Source organism: Medicago sativa, chromosome 2, assembly GCF_051527215.1.
Source record: "Medicago sativa cultivar Bolivia chromosome 2, Bolivia_mono, whole genome shotgun sequence".
NCBI classification, from domain to species: Eukaryota; Viridiplantae; Streptophyta; class Magnoliopsida; order Fabales; family Fabaceae; genus Medicago; species Medicago sativa.
The window spans coordinates 24,919,570-24,937,258 of NC_140750.1; the positions used below are offsets into that span (position 1 = coordinate 24,919,570).

General features: G+C 29.9%; 1 protein-coding gene across 2 annotated transcripts; it reads right to left on the reverse strand.

Annotated features, from left to right (window-relative positions):
* Nucleotides 1–6,812: 6,812 nt before the first annotated feature.
* LOC146945745 (oxysterol-binding protein-related protein 4B-like) lies at nucleotides 6,813–13,048 on the reverse strand. 2 transcript variants are annotated; one of them, XM_085744018.1, is made up of 7 exons: nucleotides 12,823–13,045; nucleotides 11,067–11,231; nucleotides 9,248–9,493; nucleotides 8,489–8,585; nucleotides 7,962–8,256; nucleotides 7,418–7,520; nucleotides 6,813–7,076 (listed from the first exon to the last, which is right to left on the reverse strand). In XM_085744018.1, exons 1-7 carry the CDS (start codon nucleotides 12,826–12,828, stop codon nucleotides 6,825–6,827), a joined length of 1,164 nt encoding a protein of 387 aa, XP_085600144.1. In that variant the 5' UTR covers nucleotides 12,829–13,045; the 3' UTR covers nucleotides 6,813–6,824. The 2 variants fall into 2 exon arrangements, with proteins under 2 accessions (XP_085600144.1, XP_085600145.1); XM_085744019.1 differs by lacking the exon at nucleotides 11,067–11,231 and having other exon boundaries at nucleotides 12,823–13,048.
* Nucleotides 13,049–17,689: the final 4,641 nt, after the last annotated feature.

The window sequence follows — 17,689 nt, forward strand, 5'->3', positions numbered from 1 at the left end:
TAAAATATCATTGTTAATTGTAGTTAGTGGAGTAGTTAAGTTGGATGAAATTCAATAAATAAGGGTATAATAATGGAAAAAAGTAATAAATGATGCATCGATATTGTAAAGTGACAATTATTTTGAGAAAAAGAAAAAATGCTAAAGTGACAATTATTGTGAGACATAGGGAGTAAAAAATTATAAAATTGTTTCGTTAAGATTAAAAAATTATTTCAGTGTTACTCAATTAATTTTGAATTAATTAAGAAAAAACAAAAAAAAATCACTTAATTTAAGGATAAGTGAGTAATGTCATTTAACTTTTTTTTTCTTTCTCTTTTGGAATAAAAACAAATATATTGAGTCATAAATCATAATTCAACCAATAAAAATGTCAAAATTGTTGGATTGGACGTTGTGACTAAGGTTCAAACCCCATCTTCTCAACTTATGAATATTTATGTGATTTCAATGACTATTGTTATTTCGTTTATCTAAAAAAAAAATATCATCAAGGGAGTCATTCCAACAAGTAGTTGGCACCAAATTTTGAGTTGAATATCGATCCAACCCCCTATATCCATGAATGGCCGTGTAAATACCATCATGGGAGCAATTCCAAACTTGTTTATCATCATTGTCATTATTGATGATAGATTTGATTGAAATAATCAAATATGAATATATAGTTATTATATAGTCAATAATTGGATCTAAAATGTTCTAGTGATAAAAAGACAAGTTGCATATTAGAGGTATGAAGGTTGCGGCTTCAAACCCAGGCGCCGTTTCCTGTAGGCAATATCAATGGGTCTCCTACCGTGCGTGGTGCATTATAAGCTTTTTTTTTTTTTTTATGTACTAAATGCATGGGTCAATTTAGGTAATTCATATATAGCACCTATCCTCTTTTTCTTAGCTTGTTGAAGATGTTAATTATTTCCAACTATTTAAATTACTCCCTCCGTCTCTTAATGTAACCTCCTTTGTATTTTTCACATTTCTTAAGAAAAGTTGTCGGTGTAATTAATGTGTCTGTTTTGTGTATTAATATTACCAAATTGTCCTTTGTTTGTATGTGTATTAAATTTGACTATTCATATTTCAAGACGAGTTAGTAGTATTAATTAGGGGTATGTTTAGGAAAAAAGTAATAAATGCATCTAGTAATTTGAAAAGGAGGTTACATTTAGGGACAAAAATAAAATCAAATGGGTGGTTACATTAAGGGACGGAGGGAGTAATATATTAACTATATTCGAATAAAAATAAATTAAGTCTTCGTTTAATATATATGCTACACACTTCGTTCTTTTTTAAGCGTCGTTTTGTAATAGTAACACAAAATTAAAGAAATGTGTGTTTTCCACGTTTTCTTCCTATATGTATCCTATGTTAATCCACCAATAAATTTAGTGTGTTATTTTTCCTTATAACAAAAAATTGTTAGTCACTCTCTTTTTCTTCAACAAATTCTTATATTTTTAACACACTTTATCTCTCTCCCATAACAAACAATTATTTGTCCCCGTGAGCTTAGCACAATCGACAAGGACAATGCATAATATATGCAAGGTCTGAGGTTCAAACCCCGGATACCACCAAAAATATAACAAATAATTATTTGTAATCTAAATATCATACACATATTTTTTAATAATTGTAAAACAAAATAAAAATGATCTCAACATTTAAATAAGAACACTAAATTCATAGTCAAAATTAAAAAGAAACAGAGAGAGTAGAGAGTATCATATAGATTATTGTAAGTTGTTTGTTTTTTTTTTAATTCAAACCGGCGTTGATAAACAATTAAACATTGTTTTTTTATTTTTTTTGACAGATTAAGATATATTATATATAGGAAAATATATCACGAAAGATTCTAAAAGTTTGTTAGTCTTTAGAAGATTTTAAAAGAACGAAAGTTATTCTTTAAAAGATTCTTAAAGAAAGTAAGTTATTTTTTAGAAGATTCTAAAAGAACGGAAGTTAGTATTTAGGATATTCTTAAAGAATGGAACTTAGTTTTTAGAAAATTCTTAAAGAACGGAGATTAATATCATATAACAAATAATTATTTGTAATCTAAATATCATACACATATTTTTTAATAATTGTAAAACAAAATAAAAATGATCTCAACATTTAAATAAGAACACTAAATTCATAGTCAAAATTAAAAAGAAACAGAGAGAGTAGAGAGTATCATATAGATTATTGTAAGTTGTTTGTTTTTTTTTTTAATTCAAACCGGCGTTGATAAACAATTAAACATTGTTTTTTTATTTTTTTTGACAGATTAAGATATATTATATATAGGAAAATATATCACGAAAGATTCTAAAAGTTTGTTAGTCTTTAGAAGATTTTAAAAGAACGAAAGTTATTCTTTAAAAGATTCTTAAAGAAAGTAAGTTATTTTTTAGAAGATTCTAAAAGAACGGAAGTTAGTATTCAGGATATTCTTAAAGAATGGAACTTAGTTTTTAGAAAATTCTTAAAGAACGGAGGTTAATATCATATAACAAATAATTATTTGTAATCTAAATATCATACACATATTTTTTAATAATTGTAAAACAAAATAAAAATGATCTCAACATTTAAATAAGAACACTAAATTCATAGTCAAAATTAAAAAGAAACAGAGAGAGTAGAGAGTATCATATAGATTATTGTAAGTTGTTTGTTTTTTTTTTTAATTCAAACCGGCGTTGATAAACAATTAAACATTGTTTTTTTATTTTTTTTGACAGATTAAGATATATTATATATAGGAAAATATATCACGAAAGATTCTAAAAGTTTGTTAGTCTTTAGAAGATTTTAAAAGAATGAAAGTTATTCTTTAAAAGATTCTTAAAGAAAGTAAGTTATTTTTTAGAAGATTCTAAAAGAACGGAAGTTAGTATTCAGGATATTCTTAAAGAATGGAACTTAGTTTTTAGAAAATTCTTAAAGAACGGAGGTTAATATCCAGGATATTCTAAAAGAGCGGAAGTTAGTCTTTGAAAGATTCTCAAAGAACGGAAGTTAGTCTTTAGAAGATTCTAACATACGGAAGTCAGTATTCGGGATATTCTCAAAGAACGAAAGTTAGTCTTCAGAAAATTCTCAGAGAATGAAAGATAGTTTTTAGAATATTCTAAGAGAACGAAATTTATTCTTTAGAAGATTCTCAAAGAATGAAAGTTATTCTTTAAAAGATTCTCAAAGAACGAAAGATATTCTTTAGAAGATTCTCAAAGGACGGAAGTTAGTCTTTAGAAGATTCTAAAAGAACGAAAGTTAGTATTCAGGATATTCTCAAAGAACGAAACTTAGTTTTTTGAATTTTCTTAAAGAACGGAAGTTAATCTTTCGAAAATTCTCAAAGAACGAAAGATAGTTTTTAGAAGATTATAAGAGAACATAAGTTATTCTTTAGAAGATTCTTATAGAATGAAAGTTAGTCTTTAAAAGTTTCTCAAAGAACTAAAACTATTCTTTAGAAGATTCTCAAAGGACGGAAGTTGGTCTTTAGAAGATTCTAAAAGAACGAAAGTTAGTCTTTAAAAGATTATCAAAGAACGAAAGATTGTCTCACTACAACGTGAACAATATTATATATGAAGGGGATAGAGATTTTGGGTTGAATACTTTATAATTTTAATTATACTCTTAAACAAATTTTTCTAAATTAAATAATCCTTAAAAAAAATTCCTATATATTAATGTTATATTGTTTTTTTTAAGGAATTAATGTTATATTGTTGGTAGTATTAAAAAATGTATGGATTTATATTATATTTGTTAAATTATTGTTGTTATTGAAAAAGATAAACATGGTTTCTTGAGTTTGTTATAAGATACTTCACGAAGACGTATCCTGGAAGAAAAAAAACGAAGTGTAAAAAAAAAGATTGTGATGTGAAAATTCAATGGAGATGTATATGATTCAATTTAAGATATGAATCACTATAATTGTTTTTCGATAACCAATTAAAAATTATGTTTTTGGTGGATGAATGTAACGAGAAAGAGGAGATAACCTCACATATGGATGAAAATAGAATATGATTTACACGAAAACTTTACATTTTTTATTTTGATCACATGTATTATTTTTTGTATATTGTGACTTTTATAATTATATAGTATTGAAGAGTTCAAGTGTAATAAAAAAAGTAGGAATTTATTGGTGGAGAAAGATAACATATTAAATTTATTGGAAAGATAAAGTGTCTGCAAAAAAGTAGGAATTTATTGGTGGATTTAAATGAGGGTATAATAGGAAAAAAATGTGCAAAAATACACATCGCTAATTTAGTGTTAATTTATAGATGCACATACATATAAAATTAATTGGATTTAATAAAAATATTAACACATATAAAATAAAATTAACTTTTAGGAATTTGTGTAATTTCTGTTGAGATATTTCTGGTACATAAAATATTAGGAATTCAATGAAAAAGTTAAGTAAAATATTTAATAGATAAGATCAAAAGTTTGTTGAGACATTTATGCCAAATCAAATATTGGTTTTAAAAAATAGAAAAATAATAAAAATAATGCAAATAAACGTGAAAGTGACATGTGGTGGCATAAAAACCTAGTTTATATATATATACTAACTATTGATATTGATTTTGTTAACATATCTTAGCCTTATCGTATCATAATTAAAAAATTTCGCGTATCCGCGTACCCGTATCGTATCCGGACTTCATAGAATTAAATTATATATATTTTTTATTATATTATTGATGTCATTGAAATAAATAATCATGGTTAGTTTGGTTTGTTATTATAACTTGAAAGCAACGAACGTTTATATTTTTAGTTTTAATCAAAATCTAAATTTTATAAAAAAAAAAAAAAGGGTCTTGCTAACCAGTGCCCTCAAGGCAATGGTTAAGAAACCTACAATTAGAAATTTTGTCTTGGAAACATAAGATGTTACTTTTGATAAAATAATGATTACACATCTTTTTCATTAAAACTTACTTGTTTTAGATGTTTAACCATTGCCTTGAGGGCACTGGTTATCATTCTCAAAAAAAAAAATCGTTCATAATTATCAAACGTCAACATAATAAAAAGAGGGGAAAAACGGACACTTATGTACCCGTCTTTTCACTCCTAAATATAAGGACAATTATTAATTACGTTTTAAAAAATCTGGTCTAATTTTTTCCAGCACACATGGTGCAAATCCATCCATTTCAATGGCTTTCCACAACATCCAAATCCACCGTGTTTTTAACAGTATTTTTGGTTTTTGGTTCATTGAAAATTACCCTTTTTAAATGAAAGTATGTTTATCAACAATACAAATTTTAACTGGCCAACTTTGGGAACTTTTAGATCAATCCACACCCTTCACTAATTAACAAAAGTAAATCCAATGGTTTAAAAACAAATTGCAACAAAAAAATAAAAAAAGAACAAAGTCTTGCACCGTGAGAGACCTATGATGGTCTCGTACCCTAGCCAGAGCCTCAAACCCATAGTGTCTTAGAGGAAGGTAAATATAAACCCCTTCTGACACTCTTAGATTTCTGAAATCTTTAATGCTTAAGACACAACTCCACCACCCTAAAATTTTTAATGTAAAATATAAACCCCTTCTGACACTCTTAGATTTCCTAATCTTTAATGTTTGGGGCCAAAAAAAAAAAAATTTTAATGTAAAAAATTGTATTTTTTTTTATTATTTTTGGTGGTCAGGATTTGAACCCCGGATGTTGCATATATTATGCATTGTCTTTAACTAAACTCACGGGAATAAAAAATTGTATTATATAAAAGATTTCAGAAACGTTTGATTTGTAAAAAAATGATGCATTGGACATGACAACAATATTTGTCCAGCGTTTGATTTGAAAAAGCTATAAAGGACAGCACAAAATAAGAAGTGATGCACTGGACAACTACCTATTATTTTGTACCGCGCCAAACCAGTGGACAAAGTTTTGTCCCGTGTTCACTTATACAAAAAATACTAATTTATCCCTTCATTGCTTCTATTTCTTAAAACCTCAAAACTCTCGATCTTCAGGTAATTCTTCTTTCAATTAGTCATTTTCCTGTTTTTTTATTTTGTTTTTGTTTTTTCTTCTCTGCTCTGCGTGTGTGTTATATATGATGATTATTATGATGTCACACTTTTTTTGTTAGAAGCTATTATATAATACGATGTAGTTGATTCCTTCAAAAAAAAATTCCATGTAGTTGATAATATATATATATATATAAACATCTTTATCAAATTTAATTTTTTTAAAATAGTTTTAAATTTTTTTTATACTATTAGAAAAATAAATAAAATAGTTTTAAAATTTTGTTGTGTTTTTACACAGTGAAAAATCAATTGTACATCACAAAGGGTATTACAGTAAATTTTGCATTATTTTGTCTTGTGCATCAACATATCAAATAAGATATAGGACAAAACAGCTTGTCCTGTGCATCGACCGTCAAACACAGTGCAGTATAAAAAGTTGTCCTGTGACTCAGTCACTTGTTCAGTACTGTTCTGTCCAGTATCATACCTTTTACAAATCAAACGCACCCTTATTGTCATTAAATATATCCAGATTGATTCCTTTCTCATCATGTTTCTCTCTTTGCTTGAAATAAATGCTCATCATTTCTCCTAGATTAAAAAAAATTGTTGTACTTTAAAGTTTTTTTTTCTCTCTTTCTGTTCTTCACAATAAATCATTTTAACATAAAAATTCCTTTTTTAGCAAATAAAAATTCTTTTTATTTCAATGTTTAATTGCATATATATATATATATATATATATATATATATATATAAACAAAGAAAATAAATCAAATACATAATACAGTTATAGTGCTATGATTGGAGCAGCTGATACAAAATTATGAATAGGTGTACAGTCCCACCCTACTTCTTTGCTATAAGACACTACAAAATGCTTAGGAATCCAATTTTCCCCTTTTGACTCTCTTTCTCTCATGAGCTCTCTTTGTCTCTCCTCCACTACTTGCTTTGCTTCTCTTGCATTTTCCCAATCTTTGCTCACTATGGCTTGGCTCAATCCACTCCAAACATGGACTGATTCAGTTGGCCATACACTCTAATAAACAAAAGAATTTCATGGCACATTCAGCAAAACATGCCACTTAATTACTTAAATAAAAAGTTTAATTCATATAATACTGACACATATAACAATGGCACGTCATCGACACATTATAATAATTTCAAAAAATAAATTTATTGAATATAATCACGTGTCATTGCCATTAGATACAACTTCAATTTGAAGTGTTAGTGCTATAATACACTACATAAATTTAAATGTTTGATTTGTTTGTATGTACCTGAATTTGCTTTTATTTGTTAGTCCTATAAATGATAACAAGAGAGAAATTGGTCCATAAATGAAATAATTAAAAAGTGAATTGTTTTTAGTACCTTTTCATCCTTGAGAATAGGAGCTTGTAGCCCTGTAATGACTTCTGTTGCATCATATATCACTGTAACTTTACCATTTTTTCTATCCTTCATTTTTACAGCCCTGCTTAACAAATTGGATGAGAATTACACTAAGGTATATGAATTAGCAGTATAATTATTGAAAGTATATTAAGTCAATTTTTATAAACTTTCATTAATCAATTATTTAATTACAATCATATACTTTTCACTACATATAAAATATAATCAAAAAAAGAAAAAGTGAAAGTTAATATGTACTTAGATGCAATGTTTTAATATTGGACCAGAGATCAAACATGTGAGACTTTTGGATCATGGTTCAATCGGTTCAGCCATATTGAACCAGATAACAAATTTAAAAAATATACTAAAGAGCAACTAAATAAGTGCGAAAAATTAAACATGATTGAACCAACCACCGTTAATACGGTTCAACCAGACTTCAATGTAACCATAATCAAACCAACGGGCACATTGTCCGGTTTCCGATTGAACCAGATGGTTAAGAAAGCTACAATACCTGTCCCAATGTCCATCAAGTTCATATAGAACTTTCAAAGATGAAGAGTCAAAGATCTTTCCTTTGATCACTTTATGACTTCCACCAAGTCCTAGAAATGAATGACCTGATTTGTAGGATAACTCAGCTACTAGGCCTGTCTCTATGCACCTTATATCAACAGTGCCAACCCAATCAGCACCAGGAACTGGAAGAATTCTAAAGAAAAGGTTAGGAGAATTCATCTCATATGTTTCCCCATGGTTTAAGAGCTTCAGTTGCCTTTTACCACGGACTTGAGCTTCAATTGATGTGCCTGCACATTTGATTTAAGATACTCAATGTCTCAAACTACACAATTTTTTACTCTAATGAGTTGTATTTAGAAAAACCTACAAGGACGCGAATAGTATGACACAAACATTGACACATATACATCTGTAATAATTTAAAAAATTATAGAATCTTATGGAAATGATATATTCTATTTCATTGCAAGTGAATGAGATGGAAATACTTATGATCCAAGAAAAGTTGAAGATATATACCATAAAATTTAGGAACAGGTTGCTGAGACCATGTGATTTCTATGTTTTCCTTCTCATCTGTTGCATGGAGTGCAGTTACTGGAGGGTGGTGTGACACCTGCAAATACATGTGCTTAAATAACCTTAATACCATGAGGGGGTCGGAGGATTATCACATTGGACTCTGAGAAAAAGACCATGTAAGATATATTGGACATCATGCCTTTCACTTATACGTTGTTCAACATCTAGTTTTCCATTCAATAAAAAACACTTACTCACACTTGATATACCAACAACATTGCATTTGAAAGATTTTATTGAGAGCTTACGTTGTTTATTAAAAAGATTTACGTTGTTTGAAATCGAGGATAAGTTTAGTGTATAAACGCCCATTCTTTTCAACCACCGATGCTTCTTTTAACTAAGGACAAAATTATGAGGACTAACATAAAATTCGGAAACAGACAATAATATTGAGATATAATTCAAATTAGAGGCTAAGAATGTTGTTTAGAAGCTGAGTTAGTTATAACTCAGAATGTTAGTTAGGATTGGTTAAGTTACTTGCAGTACAAGTAACTAACCAACCAAGTTAGTTAAGATGCTCGAAGGGCAAGCAAACTTAACTAACTGGTGCAACTTAACTAAGGTTTTTTCTACGTTACCCCTTCATGAATTGGGGGTAATTTACCCCTTTTAAAGAAAAATTCCATTTTCTTCATCTTTATTCTTACAATCATACACCGTTAATGTAAATTGAGAATTGAGAGAGAGTACCTGTTCAAGTAACACATTAAGATTTCCCTTTGAAACATGGTGTGTCTCACCAAGAATAGGGTTATAAGGAGAAACACCAAAAGATGTAGGACGTGTGGTAGATATGGACCATGCTACAACAGATATGAACCTATCCAATGGACTCTGTCCTCTATTGCATATGCTAAGCAAATCTGAAGCAGTGCAGTACACTGATTCACCATAGCATTGAAGTTGTGATTTTGGTAAGTTAAATTGTGGTGGCAGCTGCATGTAACATAAAACATTTCTCATCAATCTTTGCAATACATGTCACAAATTCTTGTGCCATATCACAATTCTACATTGATTATTATTAGTTTGTAATTTTGAATTTAAATTACAAATAAATACAAGAATATGCATTGATTATATATTTCTTTTTTATCATATGATTGTATATTTAGTTGAAGGGTTACTTATAAACTTCATTTTAAATTAGAGTACACAAAACTTGCTGCCTTTTTTACTTCATTTTTTTTATATAAAAAAAAAAGTTATAGTACAAAAATATCACATGACAACCAAGGCGTCCCAACTATATTTGCATGGATCCGGATTCGTTAATTTAAGGCGGAAAAGTCACATAACTTTGTGTCTATCTCTCTCGTATGTTGTTACTTTCTCATATTATCTATCATTTGTCTTTTACATTTTTCCGCTCATAAAATAAACAAAAATACACTAAATTTACCTTAACTCCTGCCACAAAGTCACTCAATACAAATTCATATTTGCATCTCATGGTTGTGACTTGTCATTTTTAGTAAAAATGCTATTACTAAATAAAAATAAAGTGACAATCACAACTCTTGCCTCTTGGAGGGACTATGCCAAAATTCAAGCATGAGTTATCAACATCAACCGATTGATAATAAAAAATATATTAGGACGACAGTTTAAATAGTTTTTTCTTTAAAAAAAAAATATATTTAATTCAAAATGAAGGTAAACCATTTAAAAGAAAATCAAACATATATATATTTTGACAAATCTTATCATATTTTGGTCCCGAAGGACAAGAATTCTGGTTGAAAGTGATGCACACGGTTTTTTAAATATAAATATGAACATGAACTATGTTTGTCATGTGCATATTGATGTCCAAGTCCACAAGGATATATGACATAAACCGACAAGGGAACTCTCTCCATACCTCTATTGTTAGGATATATTTCTCAAAAAAAAAAATAAAAAATCTGTTTAGCAATAGATTCCACTAGAATTTTTTTTCCTAATTGAAACATTTTTTTGTCTACCTTTTTTTTAAATGAAATTCTTCATATTTGTCAACAAAAAAAATGAATTTCTTCATAACTTTTGGAAAAATGGAGATGATCCAACTATCATTTATTTTAATGCACATGGTATATATTTTCTTAGTATCGACTTTAGAATCTATTCCACATAAATTTCCAATCCAAAAATAAATATTGAAGTGTATTGAAAAAGATAGGATTGTGTAACCAAAAAAAAGATAGGATTGCAGAAAGTTGTTCTCAAAACATAATTATGGATAAAAAGTTATATTCACATTATTGATGTCTAACTCAAAAGTATTATTCACCCCTCCATCAAATTGAACTATGACTCAGATACCATTTATCGGAGAGTTCGAAGAGCATCGGAGAAAAAATAGTTAAAAATCTACGCCATCAAAAGACTAAAACATCAATGTTAATTCAAAATCTTAAGATTTTAAGTAAAAATTTGGTGTCAAAATGTCTTGCGAGTTTTGGTCTTTTAGCTCGTTGTTACTCCCAAAAAATAGATAGATGAATAAAAATGAGATATTACATACTTGAAAGCGTGTGAGATCAGATCCTGGCCGTACATTCTTGAATAAACTTAATAGGCGTTGCAAAAGATTAGGGGCCCTATAAGACTCTTCTGAATCTGATTCTTTTGCTAGTTGCAATGGCTTTGTGAGCATAACTTTTGTCTCTTTTTTCTCTTCTTTGTTTACCTGCACAACCGCCCTTTCTTTTGTTAATTATTTTGTGAAAAACTTAATTACCCTCTAAACTCAAATAGTGTTGTACGAGAAGCATAAATTATGAGTTATTTTACAAAATTGTCTTTAATTAATAGTACAAGAAAGCCATGTTAATGTTTTATTACTATTAGTAAAGTGGCTTATACTTAGAAACAAAAAAAATATTTTAAAACAATTTATAATTTAGGATGGAGGAAGTAATATCTATAAAATTTAAAAAAATACATAAAACATAATGTTTGATCAATCAAATATATGTTGACCACATATGAAGCAATGTCAAATCTCTTGAAGAAGAGTTTTTGCAATTGCGTATAAATGATGACCAATATAGATTAAAAGATATATGAAATGTTGCTTGATATCACATAAGATTTGTCAGGAAGTGTTTTTCTCATACAACAAAAGGAATCTTATTATTTGGACATTTCGTACAAAATAAATTAGTCATTTTTGATCAAATTTTCAAGGAAACTATAAGAAAAAGTTAAATGCAAGTGGGGGGGAGTGGGGACTATTACAAAGTTCTTTGAGAGGGGCTGGTTAATTAATTAATTATTTTTTTATGTAGATTGTGTGGCCTGCAATTTGGTAAATCCATAACAACGAATTAGACAAAATTTTACTGTAAAGTCGAAGCAGGCTTGAAGGTAAAAACTAAATTAAAGGTCTAAAGTTCATTTAATTTTTGTTTTGGGCGACAATGCCAAATTCACTTCAATATGGGAGGTAATGCCCTATAAACAATAATTTAAAAATAATAGCAAATAAGGATATTTGATAGACATTTTATAACTTCCTTTTCATATTACTCGTGACATACAAAACCAAATTTGATTAATATCTTTTTTGACTCACAAATTCAATTAGTTAAACCCTTAAAAAAAAATCAATTAATTAAAGTCCCCAATATAGCATTGAGCAATTTGTGCTCGTGAACTAAAACAACACCTTTTTCCTTCTTGTTTCGTTTTCACTTACGTGCCTTGATTGAAAAGAGAATATTGTAAAGTATCAACTAATAATAATATTGCGTTCAAAAAAGAGAGAATCTATCATTATATTGAAAAGTATTCCGTTCACACAAAATAGTCATCCAAAGGTATTCAATATTTTCCTCCTCCATACTCACGTTACATACACTACCTACGCGTCATTAATCCTTCTAGATCATATCTAGCAACATCAGAAAGCAAAAACAACGTGTTTATGTGTCTGCATAATTTTTTTGAAAACTCGATCTGTAATTTAAATATTTTGCTCTCACTATGAAATCAATCCTTATGGATCTCATTTTTTTGACATGACTGGATTACATAGGCACCGGAAACCATTCAAATTTGTTTAAAACAATTCTAACTGTATAGTATATACTCAATGATGGAGGAGTAAACATTACTCCATATGTGTGTGTGTGTATAATGTACGTATTTGCCTAATGTATAAACACATATAGTTATAAGAAACAAAGAATACATATTAAAGTGCATATATATATATATATATATATATATATATATATATATATATATAATGAAAAGAAAGAGAGCAGGGTACATACCACCATATCTCCAAGTTGAGGAAGAAGTTAAAGCAGGTTGAGAGAGAGAGAGAGAGAGAGAGAGAGAGAGAGAGAGAGAGAGAGAGAGAGAGAGAGAGAGAGAGAGAGAGAGAGAGAGAGAGAGATACAAGGTAGAATTATTACAATCTGAAACAATGAAGAAGCTGCAGAAAATTGAGAGATCAGAAGTGCGAAGTTAATATTGGAATTTAATTTGTACACCACTTCAATATATGTTATATATATATAGTTGAGGTGAGCTAGGACTTTCAACTTTGGCATGTCATGAATAAGTAAACAGTATGAATTGACGTGGAGCCCAGGTATAAAGCCAGGAAGATTTGTTTTTTACAGGGTATTTAATATAGTTCGATATCCCTATTTTTGTCTACACTTAAATTCTTTTTTACAATAGCTATTCATGCCCAAATAATATTACCATTTTGCACAAATTGAATTGACGTGGTAGTGTGTTGTTCGTCGTTTTGTGCGGTGTTGTTTGATTTATCATCTTGTTGATGTGTTTATTTGATTCAAATTAAAAGATTTCAATCAAAGATTTGGACGTCAACGTTGTAGATCCGGAGGCATGTGTATTCCGGTCACTTTAATTTTATCATATAGTACAGTTTTGGTTTGAGGATATCTTTTACTAAGTTTCGCAATTTGTTAACAATATGATTGAACCTCGTTTGCATGGAGGAGATGGATTCATCATCCTCCATGTGAAAGAGTTCATATTGGTGGATGAGGGTATTAATTTTTTATTGCTTGACGTCTTCGGTACCTTCATGGAGAGTTTCCAAACCGTCCTACATTTCCTTAGTTGTCTTACAATGTAAAACCGAGTGATACTCATTCACTCCAAGAGAGGAAATAAGTATGTTTCTCGCCTTCAAATTATATTGGACCCTTTTTTTTTTGTTATTGTCGATCCAATTGGCCTTGGGTTTGTTTTGCGTGATGCCGTCAACTTCAACTTGCGGTTCAAACCGCCCGTTGACCACGACATCCCAAACATCCATGTGGATATAGATGCTCATGCATTCTTTTCAATAGTCACAGTTTTTGCCGTAAAAAATTGGAGCTCTAATATACGCCCCCTTAAGCTCTTTGTTCTTCATAAATTGCTAGATACTTTAAAATGTACTAAACATTATAAAGGAACAATAAACATCATCAAATTATCCAGCATCCTAATCAAACAGCATCTAAACAAGAACTATACCAAGGGTAAGTACAAATTTCCTCACAGAGACATACTAGTGGTAAGTACAAATTTAATGATATCCAATCAAACTGAGTGAGGTCAGCCACGCCTGGTATGCTTTGGGACACGTACCCCAAACTAACCCTCTTAGTCCTTTCATGTCGTGCTATAACAACCTTAGATTCTAGCAATGGGCTACTGCATTGCCCATAACTCACCCTCTTAGTCCTTGCATGACGTGCTGACTCCTTATACGACAGAATAATTGTGCAAATAGTGAAACAATATTACATGTACATGTTTCATTAATGTTCTTGGTGCAATTCGGCTGGATCAATTATAATTTTTAACTTTTGAATCAAGATGGAAACCAACAGAGACAAAACAAGATAGCCACACCCATAATGGACCACAAAACAGAGATCAATACAAGATGAAAACAAACAGAGGTCCATTATAATTACTACAATGAGGCAACTCCCAAAAGAAAATGAAAATGCTACAACTATCTTTTAATTTTAGTCGGGGTTTTTTTTTTTTTTTTTTATGTTCATATCGATTCTAATATTTTAATGGCTGAGATGAGGAAATTATGTTGGGGTCGAGGGTGATTAGGGTCGGAGATGGAGGAGGAAACTTTTTGCATGGTAAAATGGTTGTGGAATGTTATTATTTGCGGATAATATTGTTTATTATGTTGCGGATCCTTGGTATTGGAAACTAGACCCAACTCAAAGTTTTTTTTGTTTACGGACTATTAAACTGTGATGATTAGCAAGCTCAAGTGTCATTTGTGGACATCATTTGGAATAAAACAGTGCTACTAAAAGTGTCCCTTTTCGTGTGGAGATTACTGAATATAAGATTACCAACTAAAATAAATTGGCTTGACGTAAAATTCTTCACTCATGGTCACTGTTATGCTCGACTGATGTGGACAGGAGGAATCGGTTAATCACTTGTTCTCGGAATATATTTTTGTTGGAAATGTTTGGTCTTCCATTTTGCAGTGGTTGGGGGTATTTAGCACACTTCCTTCTAATATTGGATCGCATGCTTCCCAATTTAGGGGATCTCATTTTTTCCGGAAGCATATTCATTTTTGTTTTCAAATAATATGAGTGGCATGTGTTTGGATTGTGTGGAAGGAGCAAAACCTCTAGATTTTTCAAAACAAAGAGTCATTTATTACTAGATGGCAAGCATATGAAAATTTTATTCTTGGTGGTGGCTTAAAGTGTATAGGCCCAATTCTGTTTACGATTTCCATGCTTGGTGGAATAATTTACTTGTTTGTATCGGTTATTCCGCCATGTAATGTCATTTGTTGACCTTTTGTTTTCTGCTTATTAATTCTGTTGTATTTTGAGATTGTTTCCTTGATCCCTTGCTACCCACATTTTGTGCTTAAGTTGGTATTTAAAGTTAGAGCAAACCTACATATGGATTAGCCCATCAAAATTGATATCGGAGAGAATTGAACTTGAAACCTTTGGAGCACCCTCCAAGGTTTTAAACTAACAACACCAGACCATCCCAAATGAATTTGAGGATCATATTTAGTGATGCTTATTCATTAATGGTGAGACAACGTTAATTAGACTTTCTTTTGCTGATATGGATATTTAGTGTGATCACATAAACGCTGTCATGTGACAATAATGAATATGCTCTTCAATAAAAATGACCTCAAAATGGGATGTTAATGGAAAGCAAAAAGTGAAATTGAGAAACGAAAAAAATAAAATAAAATTGGGCGAATATAAAAAAGGCTTAAATAGGTAAATCATCTATGTAGGTTCACGTGTTTTTTGTTTGCGTTCTTGCATCTTTTTTTTTTTTATGTAAAACAAACCCTTTAAGTTATAATCGTTTTGTTTTTGGTCCTTGTCATCATCTATTACAAAAACATGTATGCGGCAAATGGAGGATGATGTGGTGGTGTGTGACGTAGCAGACAATGTTGATGTGTCGTTTCCAGTGCTGAGTCACAAGGACAATTTACCTAGTTAAGCCATAAAAAAATACCATTTTTTGAAAATAGATGAACTAGAAATACATTATGTTTCTCTTAGATTTTAAATACAAAAGTTTCTTTTGTAGATTTTTGGGTTAAATATGGTTTTAGTTGCTATATGATCACAGACTTTTAAGTTTAGTCCTTATCAAATTTTAGTGGTAATTTTAATCCTTCATAATATTGTAGTTTGTAAGAATAATTTCTAATATAAAAACTTTTTACAAAAGATGGATATTTTTAGTTTAAAAGTGAATAATTTATTTTAAGAGACTAAAATTGAAAATTCATGATTTTATACGAACTAAGAATATATTAAACCGTAGATTTTTTAACCAATAATTTTAGAGTGTTTGTTAACGTGACTTAAAATTATTACATCTTCACACCTACTAAAGGGATTCGGATTTACTATTGCAATGTTTCACTAAGTTTGACCTTGTAAACAATTTCAATTTATTTATTTGAGGTTGAACGGTTCAAATTTTAAACACAGTTCCACGTTTTAAAACGATCTCATTCGTCAATTTGAAATTGGAGTGTCATGCTTTAACAACATGAAATCCAATTCCCTATTACATGCATATGTCGGACATTTATTGAAATATTATGTTTTACCATTTTTTATTTTAACTATTTAATTTTAGTAAAAAAAATTAACATATTTTAACATTTTTTATTTGGACATCAATGTTGCAGATCCGGAAGTATGTGTATTCTGGTTATTTAAATTTTATCATATTATCTGTAAGTATTTTGCCGTGTATGTTATTAACTTGAGTGTTGTGAGTTTGTTTGCAGATTCACATTTTACGTTTTTAGCGATATTGATCATGTTATTGCATCTGATATTCAAATTGATAGAATTGCTTTTGTAATATATATATGGTATGTCATCCATATCTCCTTGGACTATTAAAATGGAGAAATGTTAATATTCAATGTTTCTTGACATATCGTATCTATTTGCTCTCACAAGTCCCTACCACATTAACCGTAGTAGATATCTTCGTCCACCGTTCTTTTATTGACCGAGTCTGAGAGACCAGCTTTGACGAGGGATGGGAGATTACGAAAGTTGATAGGAGAAGTAATTACAATCTATGGACTATTCAAAGTAAAGTAAATGTTTGTAACTAATCTCACCAACAATAACAAAAACTAGTAAATGTTTGCAACAGACAGACATTGTTCACTCAACAGATAGACATTGTTCACTTGAATTTCATGTTTTAATCATTAAGGAGGAACGTGATATAATTTTTTTTTTTTTATGAGAAATGATAACGATGCTCCGTGACACTCATTAATTAAGGTTTTTTGCGGCGATACGTGCCGTTCTTCATCTTTTTGCGGCAATATCAGGTTTGGAAGTTAATTTTCACAAGAGTGAGCTTGTGGGTGTCAATGTCCCTCAATCTTGGTTACTCGAGGTTGCGGAAGTCTTGAATTGTAAAATCGGCAGCCTGCCTATATTGTATTTGGACCTCCCTGTTGGTGGTGATTCCCGTAGATTGCATTTTTGGGATCATGCTGTTAACTGCATTAAATCTCGCCTGTCCCTTTAGAAAAGCAAACATCTCTCTTTTGGTGGTCGTCTTGTTCTTCTTAAGTTTGTCCTGACCTCACTCCCTGTCTAT

What these genes read in the sequence shown, in the direction of transcription:
- LOC146945745 (XM_085744018.1), bottom strand. An exon ending in TTAATGTGTTACTTGAACAG is followed by an intron (nt 8,586 to 9,247) that starts GTACTCTCTCTC and finishes ATGTATTTGCAG; the next exon opens with GTGTCACACCACCCTCCAGT. An exon ending in CTTGATGGACATTGGGACAG is followed by an intron (nt 7,521 to 7,961) that starts GTATTGTAGCTT and finishes TTTGTTAAGCAG; the next exon opens with GGCTGTAAAAATGAAGGATA.